The 18158-nt window shown below is 43.3% G+C and overlaps 1 protein-coding gene across 1 annotated transcript in view; it reads left to right on the top strand.

The window, feature by feature from the left end:
- Window positions 1–18158, top strand: part of MAML3 (mastermind like transcriptional coactivator 3) — a 246643-nt gene that overhangs the window by 148379 nt on the left and 80106 nt on the right. Inside the window, exon 2 of the mRNA XM_026074448.1 lies at window positions 5744–7237. Within this exon, the coding sequence (XP_025930233.1) occupies window positions 5744–7237 (1494 nt within the window). The remainder of the gene's footprint in view (window positions 1–5743; window positions 7238–18158) is intronic.

Raw genomic sequence — 18158 nt, 5'->3', positions numbered from 1 at the left:
GTGCAAATGGCGATATTGATTATTCCTTATTGATTTTCAGATATGGTGGTTAGGGCTGTTGCATCTTTGCTTGGGAGAGCTGTCGCATCACAGTGTTGCTTCAGAGCAACCCTGGCACACTCACTGAGCTGTCAATAGCGTTTGGGTGCAGCGCAGGAACTTCAGGAGGGAGCCCAAGGCTGGGTGCTCGGTGCAGCCTGGAGGGGCTGGGTCAGGGCAATGTTTGGCAGAGCTAGTGGTGAGCACCTGGGAAAACAGGTTTTGCTGTCTGGAGAAATCAGGCTCTGTCTGGAGAAGTTCAAGGAGAAAAAGGGAGAAGAAAAGCAGGGGCAACTTCAGGAAGAAATGGAAGGAGAGGTGGTGCAACAGCTGAACTGACTGTGGGGAAAGTAGAAGTCGTGCCAGGAGGGCCAAGACTTAGTTGTTGCTGTGGAGGAGAACTCGAGCCCATCTGAACGCAGACAGCTGCTGGGTCAGACCACGATACAGCATGAGAAATGAAAACAATCAATTTTTATTTGTAACAGACCGAGTTACAGAAGTGCTGCGAGGAGAATATTCTAACCATCGCTCTGTGTCTTCCCTGGGAAGATGGGCTTTGGGCTGGGGTTGGTGTCCTGGCTTTCCCGGGGATCCAGAGGGYAGGTACAGAGTAGAGCTGTGCCACAGGGCGCGGAGCGAGTGTCATTTGAACCGGAGAGGAGCACGCCGGGCCTTTCGCAGCTGGCGCTCTTGCCTTGCAGCGCGTGAAGTGGAACGGCTGGAGCTGCGCTAACGAGAGAAAAAGTTAGTGCAACACGTCCGTTACGTAGCCAGTAGATGAAAACATCTGCAAAATCAACCAGAGCCTCCTTGTCCGGGCTCGCAGATCGTCTGCCCGCCCAGTAGAAGTGGAACTGTGTTAAACACTGTGGATTGTGCTCAGCTTCTACCGGCGGAAAGAGGATTTAGTCTCTGTGCTTTTTTTTCCCCCTCTTCTTCTTGGAAAGAGCAATAAAAGGACTAAACAGCAGCAGTCCTGGTCACTCCCTATACATAATTGAAATAGCTGCCCACTGAAGGCAGGCTGGGAGTGGGGGATGGGGCTGTGTAAGTGGCTCTGACTGTTGCTATAACAACAGCACCTTGGTCTAATTTCTTTTGAAAAATGAATTGCTGCTGGTGGGATGAARCGAAGCAGCTTCTCCCAGCAGATGAAAGCTCTGCCGACGGCCTCGATGCTCTGTTGTTTATGTATTGGGTATGGTGTGGCATGTCCAAGCAGCTCTGCTAAAAATTTCAGGACAGGTTAGATTAGACCATTCGGGTCCATGTGTGTCTGCGTGTTCGCGTGCACAGCCCTCCYCCCCCGCCAACCCTCCCCATCAACAGTCATTTAAAAAGTCAACCTACTAAAGTTTGACCTTTTTCTGCTCTGCAGACAAGAGTTTCTCTAAAAGCATATAAATCAAAGCAAGTCCTGCTTCACTCTGTCTTCTGCTTTGCAGTAGAAACCTGCTGTGAAACGGAGTTCCATCAGCCAAACATTGCATGTGGATATGGCTAAAGTCCTATCAGCCTGGCAAGGGGTTAATTTAATTTTTTTGTTTGTTTGTTTCATTTTATGCATCAAGAGTCTTCTGCTCCTAGATACAAATCTCTAAGCTGCTGCTAATGTAGTGTATGCTTGATGCATGCTGTAAATCACATGAGCAAGCTATATATTACTTCTTACATGGAGATGGAAGACACTTTACAAGACACTAYCTTACTTCAGGCATTGTTTTTACAGGGGAAAGGGTATGTGCTGGGATTTGAGTCCAAAACACTGTGGAATCCGGATGCAGTAAGGTGTTTGCCCAGGATATGGTCAGTGCCTGATATTTGAGCCATGCACTAGTTGACATGGTGATCAGGAATGAAATCAGGATATGAAAATGAACATTAGCACTGAAATAATTTGACAAGAATATTTCTGTGTTATATCCCCAAAAGAAGAGAGGCATCTATTGTTATGGCCCCCAAAGCCTCTGAAGTGCTTGAGCTGAGATGCTTCCCTACCTCCAAGGTTTGTATCCTGCATTTTCCCTTCAAATAAACCTTTCATGTTATGTTTCTGTCTACCTTAGAATTGTTCAAAGAGCAAACAAAGGGAAAAGAAAAAAGATTAGATTTTCTAGTGCCTGGTAACCCCCCAAATCCTAAAACCTCTGTAGGAAAATAATGTGGAGCTACAAACTTAGAATAGACTTCATTTTGTTTTCATTTGCAACAATGCGGGATTTCTGTACATTTGATATTTGATGGAAAATAGTTTCCATTTTAARAAGCTGCTTTTTGTTGTAATACAAAATAAGCACACTTATTAATATTTATGTACTGGGCCTGCTTTTACTTCCACTGGAGTCACTGTATATTTGTACAGGGGGACATCCAAGTTTCAGAACATGAGGAAATCTTTAGGAGTTGATATTTGTAGGGCTGGTTATTTGACACTGGATTGTTTTAATATTTTTTGGTAAATATTCCTGTATGAATAAGGTGATGGATTCAGGATAAATTAGTAGATGGTGTAAGACCTGAAAATATATCAGTCTGGCTGACATCCTGTAAGGGATCCCTTCAGCCTGTTGTTAAACGTATGGAGTCAAATCTCTTCTGCTTTGCAGGAGATAATCGCTCTTACTAGTCCCTGACTAGTAAGGGACAAAGTAGGACAAATTAAGGTTTGTCCTTTCTCGTATGAACTTTTCTTCATGACTAGAAGCACTTCTGTCAGTGGGTCCTTTGGTATGACTGTCTGTACTGTAGCCCAATATTTAGCCTGTACCGACTCCGGGCAAAGGACCATAGCAAGTTTTGGATATTTCTTTGAACCCTGTTTTTGTGTGTCCRTTGAACAGAGCAGTCTTGGTTCACGTGCTGTTTGTTGGCTATTCTGATGTGGAAGGCAAAGAGGGATAGTCACTTTTAGTACGACTGCTTAGGAGCTCAAATGAGAAAATGGAATACTGTAAATTGTGTGAGTGGCCCACTGGGGACAATACTTAAATACGTTATTTTAAGCCATTGCTGAACGCTCGCTCTTGAAGCCAGATTGTGCTCTTTCTTTCCTTGTTGTGAAGAAGGGAAACTCAGAAGTGACTGTACTCTCGTACCTGGGAAGTGGTAGCATTGCCMCATGCACGTTGGGCTCTGCTTGCCCCCAGGGTCTGGGCGAGGGTTATGTAAAGATCAGCCAGGCGAGCTTGGTGGCTCAGCAGTGGTGTCCTGCTGCATGCCAGTGACACTGGTTGCACAGCAGCAGGGAGCTGTAACACCATACGGGGGGTATTCAGCTTAACGCAGGTTTTTAGGAGAGGGGAGCAGAGAGGGTGAGAGCCATATTATGAACCTTCTTGCAGGAGCTGATTTTTCTCCTTCATGCCAGTCTGGGGTGTTGACTTAGCTTCCACATCACCGTTAACTGGCAGAGGTGAGGCAATTACCACCCTCGGGTAAGCACCTCTCACCAGAGTTTGCTGCTCCTGTGGCAGGGCGAGATGACAAGGAGATGCCTCYGCTGTGGGACTCCACGCTCTACAGCCCCGTGTGGTTGTACCAACCCTTGCTGATTAGCATGAATATGCAGGGCTTTAATCAAGAGAGGGCTGGGAGCGTGTGCACTCCTGCCTTCCCACGTGAATCTGCCGCCATGTGTAGGGCACCGTCCCAAGGCATTTGCTGGAGATCAAAGGGGGCGAGAGCTGCCGTTGGGTGCAGGGAGAGGCATGGGAGCCCAGTGATGGGGACTTGCACGTGGGGAGTCTCAAAACATGCTCCAGGCTGTGCCTCGCAGCCTTGCTGCCCCCCGCCTCACTGCAGCGGGGTTCCCCGTCATGGTGTGTGGTGCAGGGAGAGGGACTTCTCAATGCAAACTGCTGGCCTTGGTGTTCCCCCGCTCCCACAAGCCAGGGAGTGGGAAAAGAAGCAGGGTAAGGACACCTCAGTGCGATTGCCAGCCGTTCATCCGTTGTTGCCTGCGCAACAGATGCCAGCCGTTCATCCATTGATGCCCTGCGCAGGCATCTCGCAGGGAAGGAAAAGTGCTGGCTAAGGAGCAGTGCGCTGCTGGCATGTATGGCATGGCAGAAGCCCGGCAGAGAAGGAATTTCGGTCTGTGGGACACTTGGCATGTGCTGGCTTTGTGCAGTGGGTAGCAGGCAGCAAAATCTCAGGCACATAAGCCAACAGGGCCTCACTGTTGATTCCTAGAGATATGTTAATCACTTTCCCATGTGAAAAGGCTCTCCTGCTGCCGTACAAATCAAGTTGATGTTCTGCTTAGGGACTCATAGGCTTGCCTTTCTGTTTTGTTATAAAGGTCACATCTCTGCAGAAAGCCAGCACATAGCTTATGCCCGGCTAGTATCCCACGCGTGTTTGACTGGGGCTGTAGCAATGCATACGTAGGCCATGCCCTCATGAATTTTCCTCACAGCAAATACTGAAGAGCATACGCAAGGCTGAAGGGTGAGGRCAGGTCTCAGACCTGCTTCCACTAAAATGGGGACGAGATCTGGAGTTGCTTGCCYGCTTTACAGTTGGAATAAAAGGGGAGCTAGCCCTCTGGGATGGGAGAAACAGACGGGATCCAGACTGTGGGAAGAAAGAAGGCTGAAGACCTCTAGCTTAGGGAAGGGGTGGGAGCTGAGTGTCTGGATTTTCATACCAGTAAAAATACTTCAAAAATTGATAAAATCTTTCACTACTTTGTCTTCTATTGTTCTAATATCAAGGATGCAAGTGTGTCCTGAAGGAGTTCACTAGAGTTATGACCTCTTCGCTTCCTCCCCTCCCCACTATTGTTTTTTACCTTAGCCAAAGAGGGTTGCTTTTTTTAGCCTGGTACATAAGCAGAGGGCTTCGCATTTGGTGTGGTAGGAGAGGATTTTAGGTTGTTTTATTGCTTTGCTGTACGTATTTTAACCTGAATTAAAGCTCATGTTAATGCATTATTTTTATAAAGTTATTACAGCTAATTTGGTTGCTTTCCTGGCCTTGTCTTACTATCATGTCTGTTCATCTTTAATGGTAGATCCTAGCACACAGGTTATTTCCTTTTTTGTGATTCGATTGAGTTGACATCATGTAAAGTGCCTTTTATTTTTTAGGGTGGATCTATTTTTTTCCTCAGTTAAAACTGATTCTCAATATGTTTTGCAGCCAAAAAACAGAGAGATAATCAAATGAAACTATGTTAATGAATTTTCTCAAAAAGATTTAGTGTCAGCAACACATATGTTTCGATACAAGTAGTCAATTAGTTGTATTGCTGGTATTTTTCAAGAAACTTCTAGAAAATTCAAAAGATTTTTTTTGAATGTCCAATTCAAGACTCCTTAAAGGAGTCAAGCTTTCAGAAGACATTGCTTAGCATTTTGTGAAAACAAAACTCTCATCTACATGTTAGGAACCACAAAGTTGAAATATTCAATTTGTTCCAGAAAATCTGGATAGCTTGGAGAGCACAGACATATTTTACAACTCTGCACCAGTGGGCCTGCATTCTCCTACTTGGGGGCAGTTGCTTTTGTTTGTTTTAGACAGTCTTCTCAAATTGATCAAAAGTGTAGGAATGAAATCAAGGAAACTTCCAAATCAGAGTTTTTAAAAACCTACTGTCACTACTAGGCCTGGTGGGAAATAACCTGTCACAGAGTTCATCAGCAGTTTTTTTGTCTGTGCAATTGGTTAATTTATTTTTCTCTTGTTTTGCTTTCAGCTTCAAGAGACAGTAAAAAGGAAGTTGGAAGGCGCACGTTCACCTCTCAATGGAGAACAGCAGAATGGCGTTTGCGATGGCAGCTTTTCTCCAACCAGCAAGCGGATACGGAAAGATGTACCAGGCATCGAGGCAATCAACAGCTTGCCCAATAATTTGCCTTTGCCTGCTGTTTCTCCTCTTCACCAGCTTGACATGAAAGCTTCCCTACCCCTGCAGAACAGCGGGACTCACAGTAGTGGGCTAGAAGACTTGGGTAAAAATGGTGGACTTTCAGAGATAAAGCTCCCAGTTAATGGTTGCAATGAGCTAGATGATAGTTTTAACATCCTGCAGAACAAGGAGCTAAAGCAAGAGCCTTTGGATGACCCTACCTGCATAGACACTTCTGAAACATCTCTTTCAAATCAGAACAAGCTCTTCTCGGACATTAATCTGAATGATCAAGAGTGGCAGGAGCTAATAGATGAACTAGCAAACACTGTTCCAGAAGATGATATACAAGATTTGTTCAATGAAGACTTTGAAGAGAAGAAGGAGCCGGAATTTTCCAGGCCTGCCACAGAGACTCAAGAGAGTGCGAGTGTTAAAAGTGATCCATCTCATTCTCCATTTGCTCATGTTCCATTAGGATCTCCCCAGGTGAGGCCTTCTTCTTCCGGTCCTCCATTTTCAAACGTCTCCACAGCCTCTAGTGTAACTTCTGTATCCAGTGCTCCAGCAGCCCCAATCCCTGCTGGCTCACCAGCAAACTGTGTTGTTCAGTCACCTCAAACTCCCAACCAGGCCCATACTCCAGGCCAAACTCAGTCACGATCTGGAAATGGCTATCTTATGAATCCAGCAGCAGTGACGGTGGCAGGATCAGGGCCTGGGCCTGTGACTATACCTAGTGCTGACTTGTCTCCAGCTGAACAGCTCAAGCAAATGGCAGCACAGCAGCAGCAAAGAGCTAAGCTCATGCAGCAGAAGCAGCAGCAGCAGCAGCATCCAAATCAAGCCTCAAGCTGGTCACCTGTGGGCCCTCCATCTAGTCCGTATGGAGGACCCTTCAGTGCAGACAAACCAAATAGTCCAGTGATGTATCCCCAAGCCTTTAACAACCAAAACCCAATAGTGCCTCCTATGGCAAATAATCCACAGAAGACCACAATTAATAACTACCTCCCTCAAAATCACATGAATATGATCAATCAGCAGCCAAATAACTTGGGCACAAACTCCTTAAGCAAACAGCCCAATATGCTTTCTTACGGCAACACTAAACCTCTGACCCACTTCAATGCTGAGCTGAGTCAGAGGATGACGCCACCAATGGCCAATCCCAGCAAGAATGCCATGATGCCATACATACAGCAGCAGCAGTCCCAGCAGCCGCAGATGCAAGCTCAGATGACGCACCTGAGCGAGGAACAGAAACGCATGCTCATCATGAAGCAGAAAGGAATGATGAACCAGCCCATGGCATATGCAACGCTTCCTTCCCTCGGTCAGGTAAGTGTGAGTAAACAATACCTGTTGAACGAAAATGTATGCATAATAATTGTGCACAACCAAAAAGGGCTAATGCCAAGGTTCAGCAACTCTTCGTCTGGTCGCCTCCTTCACTCTCTGGGAAGTATGGAATGTCATTGCAGATGCTTCTTGGACTTTTGTGTGATATAGGAGCTCGATCATTTTATGAAATGACTGAACTAATGTAGCATTACGTTTTAGAAATGTTGTTAAATGACTGTTTTCCTCAACCAGCACTCCTTTCCTGTGTTTCTACTGATGAGTACTTAGGGCTACTCTGGGAAGTTTGGGGTTTGAAGTCACTTCCCCTCTGAGAGTTTGCTTCCTTTTTTGTAATGTGCTTGATGCTCTTGGATCCGAAACCATTGTATGGCTTATCTTCCACAGTGCAGCTAGCATCATAACCAGAAGACTGAGTGGTTGCCCCCTTCTTCTTGGAGTGGGGATCCAGCCAGCTTTAAACAGAGTATTTGGCATTTTGGCTCAGGGATCAAAGGAAGGGCGTTTTGAGTGCTGAGTGCCTTTGGTTCCCACTGGAAGAAGTAACACAATTGAATGCTTTTAGTAGTGCTCAAACCAGGCCTGAAATGAGAGGATTTATTCCAGGACTTACAAGCAGTCTTTAGCAACTTCAAGTATTTTAATATGCTGAATCTGTGGAGTTTTTTGATTTACTTTCAGCAAGAAGATAAAGCCTTGTTGGCTTGAGTGACTTGACGTCACTGTCTGACTTGTATTCCATGCTCACTTCTAGAGCGGCTGCTGCCAGATTTGGGGAATACTTTGGAATCAGTTAATAACTGATTTGAATAATGGTTATAGTAATACCAAACAGCTCCATCGCCTCTTAGGTCAGCTGGATATTCCTTTTAGTTGAGCAGCCCCTGTGAAGATCTGCACACTGGTGTAATGGAGAGGCTCAAGAATGAATTTTCTGAATGCTGTTTTGAGGTTTTTGAAAAGAATTAATGGTAATAATGGATCTACAAAGAAGGTGATACCTGCACGGAAGTTATATGCCACCAAAACATGTCAGGAATTGATATTATAGTACACTGATAGAATTGTTGGTTGATAGTTTTAGTGTAACAGCCTTTTACCAAATTGGCTGTTTCCACACCACCTACAAGGAGTACTGCCTCCTGAGTGGGGTTTAACTGTGACTCACACTGTAATGCATGTACAAGTACAGCGTAATTTGACATTTTTTCAGCCCATGGAGTTTTGGGATCTACCAATAGGAGGAGCAGGAGCTTTAGCAGGTCAGAGCCCTTCACATGTTATTTAAAATGAATTGCAAAGCAAAAAGAAATGTTGACCTGCCTCCTGTTTTTGGTTCAGGATGCATGGTGACAGCTCAAAGGCTTGTATTTCTGTTCTAATTTTGCTTGCTGATTGCATTAGAAATAACAGGTCTAACTCCTCTTCTTTTTTATGAAGACTTACCTAGAGCAATACTGCGGTAATGGCATAAAACTCAGACTGTAATCTGAGCTATAGATGTGTCAAGGTTTAGCTGAGAGGCAGGGGATGTTTGGTCAGGCTGTCTAATGCTTTATAGTTTCTTTTCTTTGTTTTTGTTAAACCTGTTGAACTCGAAGACCCATCAAACAGTTGAGAGGAAGAACTGTCTATGTGAAAGAGTTAATGTCATCTCCATTTCAGAAGTTGAGAAATTCATGTTAATATCTCACCTCAGTTCTCTAGTGAGAACAGGAAGTCAAGATTTCTTATATCTAATCTCAGTTCTCTTTTCTTAATATATGAAAAGTTAGACATTTGTTTAAAACTAGACATTCTTCCAAAAACAAGACCAGACATTAAGTCATTTCTGTATCTCATAAAGAAGAAACTTAAGGCAAAGCCATATTTTGTTATAGAATTTGTGCAGTTCGCATTTAATGACCCAATCAGAATGAGGGACATCTTGCTTGTGTGTAGGAGCAGAAAGGTCCTTTCACTCGTTATGAAACCCCCTTGCCTACACAGAAGGGATTTTGTTGGGTAAGCAAGGCTGAAATAATAGATTTCTAACTGTAATGTATTTCTTCATTCTTTCCCTTACTGCTTCCCTGAAAAACATTTTTCTGTGGAAAATTGGAAAGCTTATTATAGTGAGATGTGCTGCGTTAGAAATGGATTGTTTTTGCAAAGGTGATAAAAAGATATGCTGATATTTTTGAGTTAAATTCAGACTGATGCAGATTATCTGATTCTACTACTTACTGCAGGATGCAGGCGGTCAGAGCTGCCAGAGCACRTATGGAAAATAAGGAGATTGCACTCTCAGTTTGAAACACATTCCTGAATTTAAAGTGAATCTATCTGTGAGTTTATAGTTCCTGTTTTCATTGTAGTTTTGGTCTTTGACATAGAACTGTAAAAGTGTGTGTGTGTGTGTGTCTGTGTCTGTGTGTGTTAAATAATCATGAGGATTTAACAAATGGCATTTAAGGAAAAAAAAAGTTACAGCTATAGCTATTGCATCTCATGATTAGCACTGAGCTTATATTTCTATTAGTAACTAGTACAAGGGCATGCTGAAGACTCAAAAGATGATTTAGGGAACATCAGGCATGTTCAGAAACACCTGGTCTTATTTCTACATACTTCTGTAAAATTTGAGTATGTCTAGTTGTGTGTGTGTGTGTGTGTATACATGCGTACATATGTATTGATTAAACCTGTGTCCATTTGGGCCTGAGGTAATTCTGTTGATAATTAGCAGAATTTTTATGTGCATTCGTTGTTTTTTCAGCTACGTTGGGACCTTGCAAACACTCAGTGGAAGTTGCTAGCCCGTGACCCTCCTGTTAACACATCAGTGAGTGGCTGGTGCTCTGGGCAYGCGTCCCGGGCTGTGCTGAGCCTGACAGACTATGTTCAGTGAGAATGGTGGCAGCTAGAGGAACCCCTTGAGCTCCACGTGACCATGAGTGGTTGGACAGGCAGACTGCTAAATTAGCAGCTTAGTTAGCAAAAACTAGTATCCAACAAAAGTAGAATTTCTCTCAGGGCTTTCTCCAATGTCAGTGTTGAAACTGTTGCTGTCAGCGGTCATCTCCGTCACTATCCAGAGAGGGGCTGGCCCCGGCACCCCGGTGTCTGTTGTCCCCTCCACGCCAATGCTGAAGGAACTATATGCATTTCATATCATGAAACAGGGTATGCTCTATTTTTACTATACCTTGTTCTCTTCAAAAGAGCGTTGGATGGGGTATTCTTCTGTCTTTTTGCTAAACAGATACCAGTTTGGATTTGGGGTTGGTCTTTTTCCAGGGTTAGGCTGAAGGTCAGTGAGAAYGCTGTTGTGGAACTGACTGCTAAAACCATGCGCAGCTCCTCACCCAGCGGCTATTACCCACATTCGGCAAGGCCCTGTCCCACTACTGCTAATCCCTCATGCCTGACTTTCTGCCCTGGTTGGGCTTGTACTTGGCCATCCCCGCTCTTAGCCTTGCCCCACATACCCTGCTCTGCCCCAGGCTGATTATTTGTTTGTCAGCACATGGCAGGTGTTGCCCTTTAGCCTCTTCCTTTTCCTGCGGTGTTCTTTCATTCTCGCTTAGCTGTGGCTATAGGCTAAATCCTCAAGTATAATTTTTACTGGGGCTGGTTACTCACTAAGTATTGAGGACTAGAGGTCTTCTGCTATTTTGGTACCCATGTGATACTAAAAGAAAGTGGTTTCACACCAAGATGCAACAGGGTTTGGGTTTTTTTTTTTAAATTTTTATGTGATTTAAGAAATAAAAGTAAGCCTAAAACAACCTCCTCTCTCAAAAACAAGAGCTTTGTTTGACTTAAAATGTTCCATTTTGGTTTTGAAGGTGTTTGAAAGGTTTTATTGGAGGCTTTCTTTTTTTTTCTTTTTTTGAAACCAAAAAGTAATTTCAAATTGGGAAAAGTAAAAACATTTTCTTTGGAAAATTTCAGAATCATTAATTATGCCTTTCCTTGGTTCCAGCTGTTCAATATGTATGCGTAATGCTAGGAGAAAAAAGCAGCCTAACAGAATAGACGTTGAATGGCTGAGAGAGAGTTTGATGTTTTGAGCCAAGAGAGTGAGGGAAAGTAATGAGAGGTCGAAACAAAACAGAATCCTCTGTGGGTGTAAGAAAAATAAAACCAAACTGCAGCTCTCTGCCTGCATGAGGCTGTGAGGATGCTGCAATTACAGTTTCTATTGAAACCACTAGTTACTTTGAAATTGGAGGGATGTGAATGAAGGGGAGAAATGACACCACACTGGAGGAATATCTTCAAATTCTCTTTTCTATCTTTTGTTTTAAGTTTCTAAATTAAAGATGTGTCGTCTGCTCAGTCTGGTTTTGCATGTGAAGGATAAATGGAGATCTATGTCCAGAGAACATTTCCAAAATGTAACTGTCTTCCTCCTTTTTAAGTGAAAAAGTATGTTTCTCACTGGAATTGTAAAGAGGTTTTATACTTTTTTGAAGGTTATCTTTGGGACAGTGAGAAAAAGAGATTGCTGATATCCTGGGATTTGACTTTTTTTTTTTTTTTAAGCCTATGTAGGGAAAAAAAAGAAGGAAGTGCCCACATTTGTATTCACTGAATCAAAGTGTGGCAGAAACATAACTGTCTTACCAGATTTTAGGAGAGGCAAGCTGGAAGGGAAAAAACGATTGAAACTTTGAGGATCACTTGCTGAACAACCTATAGAGATGTAGTGAATGCCTGTCTATACTGTGTTCGACTCTTAGCTACTGCTTTTCACAAAAGCTTTGCAGGGGAATTCAAATGCAGTTCCTTCCTTTTACAAATGCCAGAATTCACTCCCCACGAATCAGTCTCCCATAGGTTCGTAAGGACAGAACAGGTAATTAAAATGTACTCAGATGGATTCTGACCATTTCACCAGGCAATTTGTAAACCGTAGCCTGGCCTTTTAGTACTTACCATTCCAGCTGTCATTTGCCCATTTTGTTAGGAAAGTGGTCGTATTAGTGTCTTAATCACTAGTAACGACTATCGGACGACACTGGACTAAGATCAGATCTCTGTGGCTCAGTTGTTWAAAAAAAAAAAAAAAAGTTTGGCATGTTGATATTTTCTCATTAACTATCTTTGATATCTGTGAGTGTGTACTTTTAACCTAACGTATACTTTGTTCACTCTATATAATTAATGTTTTTCTCTAATACTAAATTTTCCCTCTAATCTAAGCCTTGGGAAATCAAAGTATAGCAGCACTGTTTCTGTGCCCCAACTGGAGCAATCATCTTACCATAAGAAAACTATGGACCTCTTTGGTGAAACCTACTTTCCATGAAACCATACTGACTGGTATTTCTGTTTTATCCTCTGAGTCATCACTGATAAAGAACTGAAATTAGCTCTTCTGTTGTTTTCATGGAAATCATGTCAGAACAACCAGTCTTTTCYTCTTTTTAAATATTGCAACTGTCATGGTATCCCTTCAGGTCTTAGAAACTTCTCCAGTTTTCCAGGATTTGTTAAAATACATTGTTGTACAGTTTGTTTTTCATCTAGTTTCTGAAGACTCAGAGCAGGAGTTATTCTTGTCTGTAAAGCAATTGTCCTGTGTTACTTTTAGAAGCATAAAATTTATATTACCGACTGTCTGAGAAGTATACTAAATATGCCCTATTTTGAAGTCACCTTGATAGCATACATTTTCTTCCTATACACTCTAGACTGCTGCATGAAGAGCAATTTGTCCTGTTATTGAGAGAGGCCTGCTAGTCTGTTGATATAACATCCTATAACATGTGCCTAGCAACACTCCTTTGGTTTTATTAGTTGCAACTGGAATCTCAAAGCACTGTGACTTTGAAATGTCTATAGCCAGCAGCAGCACTGTTTGTACATAAAGTGGTGCCCCTTCCAGCCTCTCTTTTCGCCATTCTTTCCTTACAATGCAAGTTGTCATCATCAGTTTTAATTTTCCACTCTCATGACCCATTCCACCTGCTTCCAGCCATATCAGCTGTAATCCATTTCTCACTGTTTATGAGCCTTTCTAAGTCTTTCTTTTTATTATATAGGCTCCTAATGTTAATATACAGATAGTGTAAAACTGTGTTCTTTCAACACTCTTTTATGGTTGGATCTGTCATAAGCTGACAGCACAGCACTGCTGTACATATTGACATGTTTATACCATGTTCTCCCAATACCGTGATCTTTCATGGTTTAGTTTGCTGCCCTCAGAGCATCAGCAGGAAAAGTGTATATTACAAAATGGTGCCTGTCAAGTTCGGATGTAGACCAGGAGTTCAGCACATGGTTTGGACCCTGTTACTCTCCATTTTTATTCTGAGAGAATACTTCACTTATTTTTCTCTCATCCAAAAACTAAGACTTCAAGTTTCCATCCTTGGCAGTTCACTTTGCATATTTACTGTTGAAGTGCCTCACAGCTGGCTGCCAGAGCTTGCAGAATACCTGTCTGAACATGTTGCATGACTTAGTGTGATCCCTTTTCCTCCAGTCTATGGTCAACCAGGATGCAGGTTTGATCACAGCTTTGAGTTAGATAATATTTTGGAGTTTGGAGTTTGTCCTTTTGTTATTTCTCTAAGGCCATGATTATCCTTAACTTTACCTTTCTCTGTAGGCTAAACATCTTAGAATACTCCTTGACCATGTATTTTAATTTTCCTTCCATAATTCCCAGGTTTGTCAGTTAGCTTCTCAGCAYCTCAGAAATACGAAATTAACCTTAATTTTAGAGGGATCTGTATTCCTATGTTACTTGCTATTCACCTCTGAGGCTGCAGAAGTTTCTTTTTAATGTTCTTCCCTAATGTGTAAGTACAGATTCCTTTAAATAGTATGAGGGTCCTAATATGCTTACYGGGTTCTGTGCTGCCAAAGCTCCTTGAAAGCAGACCCGATAGCTCTGTGTTCGTAGCCTGGCCTGTCGCTCTCGTGCATGTTGGAGAAGCGTGGTTACTGGGAACTGACCTGTGCACAGTACTGCATTGATACAGGCAGAGTTTCTTCCAAATTCTTCCAAAAGCTTCCTGAAGAGGTGACCATACTTGAATCCTTGGAACTGTAGTGGTGTTTCTGCTGTCTAGAGGAGTTGTTAGTAACTCAGACTGCCTTCCTGTTTTTTGTTATTGTTTCTTCATAAATTTGCTATATCTCAACCTACTCTGATTGTAGACAAATAGATTTCAGGATGGACAAAACCAGAATATACTGGTAGTAATGAAATTCGTATTTAAGTGGCATTTTTTTACTAGAGGATCTTAATTTGCTTTACAAGTATTGCTGACTTAAATACAACAATGTCACATCAGAAGGAGAAGTATTATCATTTCTGTTTTACAGGAAGAAGAAATGATAATAAAAATGGTAAGTGACTAGCTGCAAGTCACTCCAAGAAGCCTTGGCAGAATTAAAATGACTTAATAAAATATRTTCCTTTGATCAGTATTACCTTGAGGTTATTTGTGTCAAAGTGAGATTGCAGGATATTGATATTTTATTCCTGTGCTTGTTCATTTATCTCTTCTGTGTTTTACTTTTCTTCCTCTTCCTTCTTCCTCTAAACTTCCAAGACCATTTCTCATTTTTTCAAAACTCATATTCCATGTTCAGCTCAGTGTGCAGCTTAAGCCTGCCTCCCTTTGCACAAAATCCTTTTTAGGTTATAATTCACAATATTTTACATTTCTTTTTGTTTTGTTACAGGAATTTTGTTTATTTACTTTTCTGCCACTTGCCTAGTTTCAGTTTGTAGATGGGTCAGCATGTGTCAGGGAACTGGAGGCTGGTCAGCTTTTCTTTGCTTGCTGGAAAAATCATGGAGCAAGTCTTCTTGGAAGCCATTACTGGATGCATGAAGGAGATGAAGGTGATTGTGAATAGCTGTCATGGTTGCACCAAGGGTAAATCATTCTTGGCCAATCTAATTGCCTTCTGTGGTAGTGAAATGACTTAGATCTGTGGATGTGGGAAAGGCAGTGGATGTCATCTACCTCGACTTTAGTAAGGCTTTTGGCACAGTCTGCTACAGTATTCTTGTATCCAAGTTTGGACATTATGGTCCAGATGGGTGTACTACAGGGGAAAGCTGGCTGGATCGCCAGGCTCAAAGGGTGGTGGTGAATGGCTCATACTGTACCTGGAAGCTGGTCACAAGTGGAGCTCCTCAGGGTCTGCCCTGGGTCCTGCTCTGTTTGATATCTTTATCAATGACCTGGCAGAGGAGAAAAAGTGGACCCTCATCAAATTTGAGATGACAGCAAACTAGGGGAGGGAGTTTCAACGTCATGAATATGTAAATCTGAATGACAAAAAAGCCAACTTGTGTGCCCCATAACACTGCTCATGTTACCCAGCTGGACGCATAAGGTACTGGTATACATCTCTTGCTTTCGTTGAATTTAATCTGACTTCACATTTTTACCCCTTTTTCTGCTCTGCTGCTTTCTCTTCCACCCCCTTCATCTGCAACTCCAGAAGTGTTTCTTGGAAGTTTCTGCTTTCTTCTGTTTGTATTTATAAAGTATTGTGTATTCCTTTTAGAAAAGATACTTCATAGAAACRAATTATGTGTTTCCAAGTTGCTGTCTGTAGTGAGAGCATGGATGAAGTAATTGCTCRGCACCGAGAGGGTGTATCTGAATAGCTTCCCTGCCACCACCAAGGAAGCCATGCATACAGTTTTTGTGTGATGGATTTACTAGACATTACAGGTAACAGTAGTGGTAAAGCCGTTGCCAGTGCCTGACTGGATTTAGCAGTAGGGAGGCCTCCATTTCATCTCTATTCAGAAGCACAGGAAAGCAAGCTCTTTGGCCCTCGTCGCCTGACCTTCCCCCATCTAATTCTAACATGCACCRAAGTCGGTGGTTGTCTTTCCGTTGCAGTTACAGGGAGTCAGAGCAAGCCTCATATCTAATTTTAGAATAGCAAAGGCTTTGCTGGAAAGCCCGGGGAATGTTTTACAACTGTCCACCCATTTCCTGTGCTGTGGGCAGTTGTGAAGGGTGATACCTTTCAACTAAGTCAACCGCCAGAGACAGCAAACGCGAGTTACTTTGTGTGTGCTCTGCTCTGAGCAGGGAGCAGACCCTATTTCACAGCAGCCTTCTGCTAATTTTTACTGTTGTGCTTTGAGTATGAAGATAGTCAAAGGTAAACTTACCATTTTTCCACAGAACAATCATTTTAAGTGTCCTTTTTCCTATCATTTTTAAATTCCATTTATAAATAGGAGATTAGTCTTCATTAGCAGTATAACAGTGTGCTTTGATTAGAGAGAACGGAACCCTTCCTGCTTGCTCTCCTGGTCACAGGAGATTAACTGGGCTCCTTTCGGGCTGCACTGCCACCCTCAGCAGTGCTTTGGCGCCTGGTGTCGTTTCACCTCTCTCTGCTGATGTTAAGTTTAAAGTTGCCTTTTGACTATTGTCTGGCATGGAACAAACTGTTAGTGAATTCCTTGGCTGGGAATGCCTCTTCCAGAGAGTGTGAGAGTTTATTCTCCAGTTTAAGTAGATTTTCATTTCATTTTCCCAACCTTTGTAAAGGAAACTGGAAACTAGATTCAAAATTCTCTCTCTTTCCATCTGTCTCTTTCCATCTCTCTCCCACAGTAGGGCTTTTCTGTAAACTGAGCTTTTATTCCACACAAGATTCTAATTTTTTTTGTTAGTACTCGAAGAAAAGACTCATTTTACATATAAAGATATCCTTGCAACAAGAATTATTCCTGAAAAAAGAGGACCCTTTCCCCATCTTGCCTTTGCAGTGGGAGGGCTGGGATGACTCTGCTGCTTGACTGGGAGTCTGGGTAGTTCAGTTCCTTCTCCCCACCGCAGACTGGGGCGATTGCCCATCCTGCCTTTTAAAGGACCTCCTGTCTTTCAGTCTTACTCTGCTGTGATTTCTGTCTGTTAAGGAGCTCACAGCCAGCAAAACTGTTTATCAAATAATCAGTCAATAGGGGTTCAAAAGTTAYAGGGTATCCTGTAATTAACAAGCCTATTTTGAACTATTAATAGATTGTGGTTACCTTAAGAACAAGCTCAATCCTGTTTGTTTTTTTTCCCCCTCAGTCGTCTTTTTTTTCTTGTGAAATGTGGGTGGTTGCTTTCCTCTGCCCATAGCTCTGCGCTCAGGTAACCAGGAGAAGGAAGGGACACCCGGGGAGGAGGGGAATGGCAGACAGTCGGCCGGGGGTCCGCGGTCCTGCCCGCGGGTGTTTCGCTGGCGAGGGAGGGTGCGCGCTGCAGCACCCCGTGTGGCACGGGCCCTTCGCTGCCGTCCCTGCACCGGCTCCTCTGCCCTGTCCGCACGATGCTGGGGGCAGGCGCTGGGTTTAGGCCAGTGGACTGCTGCGTTTCCGAGGCCGAACTCCAGCAAGGCTGGGGAGCCGGGGAGCAGGGCGGAGAGAGAGGCCAACACCGCTGGCTGCCTCTCCTGCCACGACCCTCGTCAGGCTTAGTAGTGTAATGGGGAAATTGCTTTTTGTGCGAGTGAGAGGGAGGTGGTGGAATAGGCAGCAGTCCTTTCCAACAGCTCTTGAAGACGAGCACAAAAGTCTGGTCGAGCTGACAAAACAGTGTGGCCAGGAAAGACAAATGTGGTGTTTCTGCTATGGCGGTGCTCGGTGTGGGCCTTTGCGCGAGGTGTGGAAGCCACACGTCAGAAGAGATGGTGCCCGTCTCACAGATCTTGTCTAATTAAACATTACACACGCTGACAACTTCATTTCGGGTAACGCAGTGAAGTGCTTCAAAAATCAGAAATGCCACAGCTGAAGTTGTCCACAACTCTCTGTACTACTCTGTACGTTGCAAGAAGTGGCAGAAGAGGAAAAAAGACGCAAGAAGAGAATCTAAAACACAGATTTTATGGGAGGCTAAGCTCTGCCAGAAAGAGAAAATTCCCTGCT

This window comes from Apteryx rowi, unplaced genomic scaffold (assembly GCF_003343035.1).
Source record: "Apteryx rowi isolate R43461 unplaced genomic scaffold, aptRow1 scaffold_389, whole genome shotgun sequence".
Taxonomy (NCBI): Eukaryota; Metazoa; Chordata; class Aves; order Apterygiformes; family Apterygidae; genus Apteryx; species Apteryx rowi.
The sequence above is the reverse complement of the archived record's forward strand: the minus strand, read 5'-3'. Positions and strand labels throughout refer to the sequence as shown.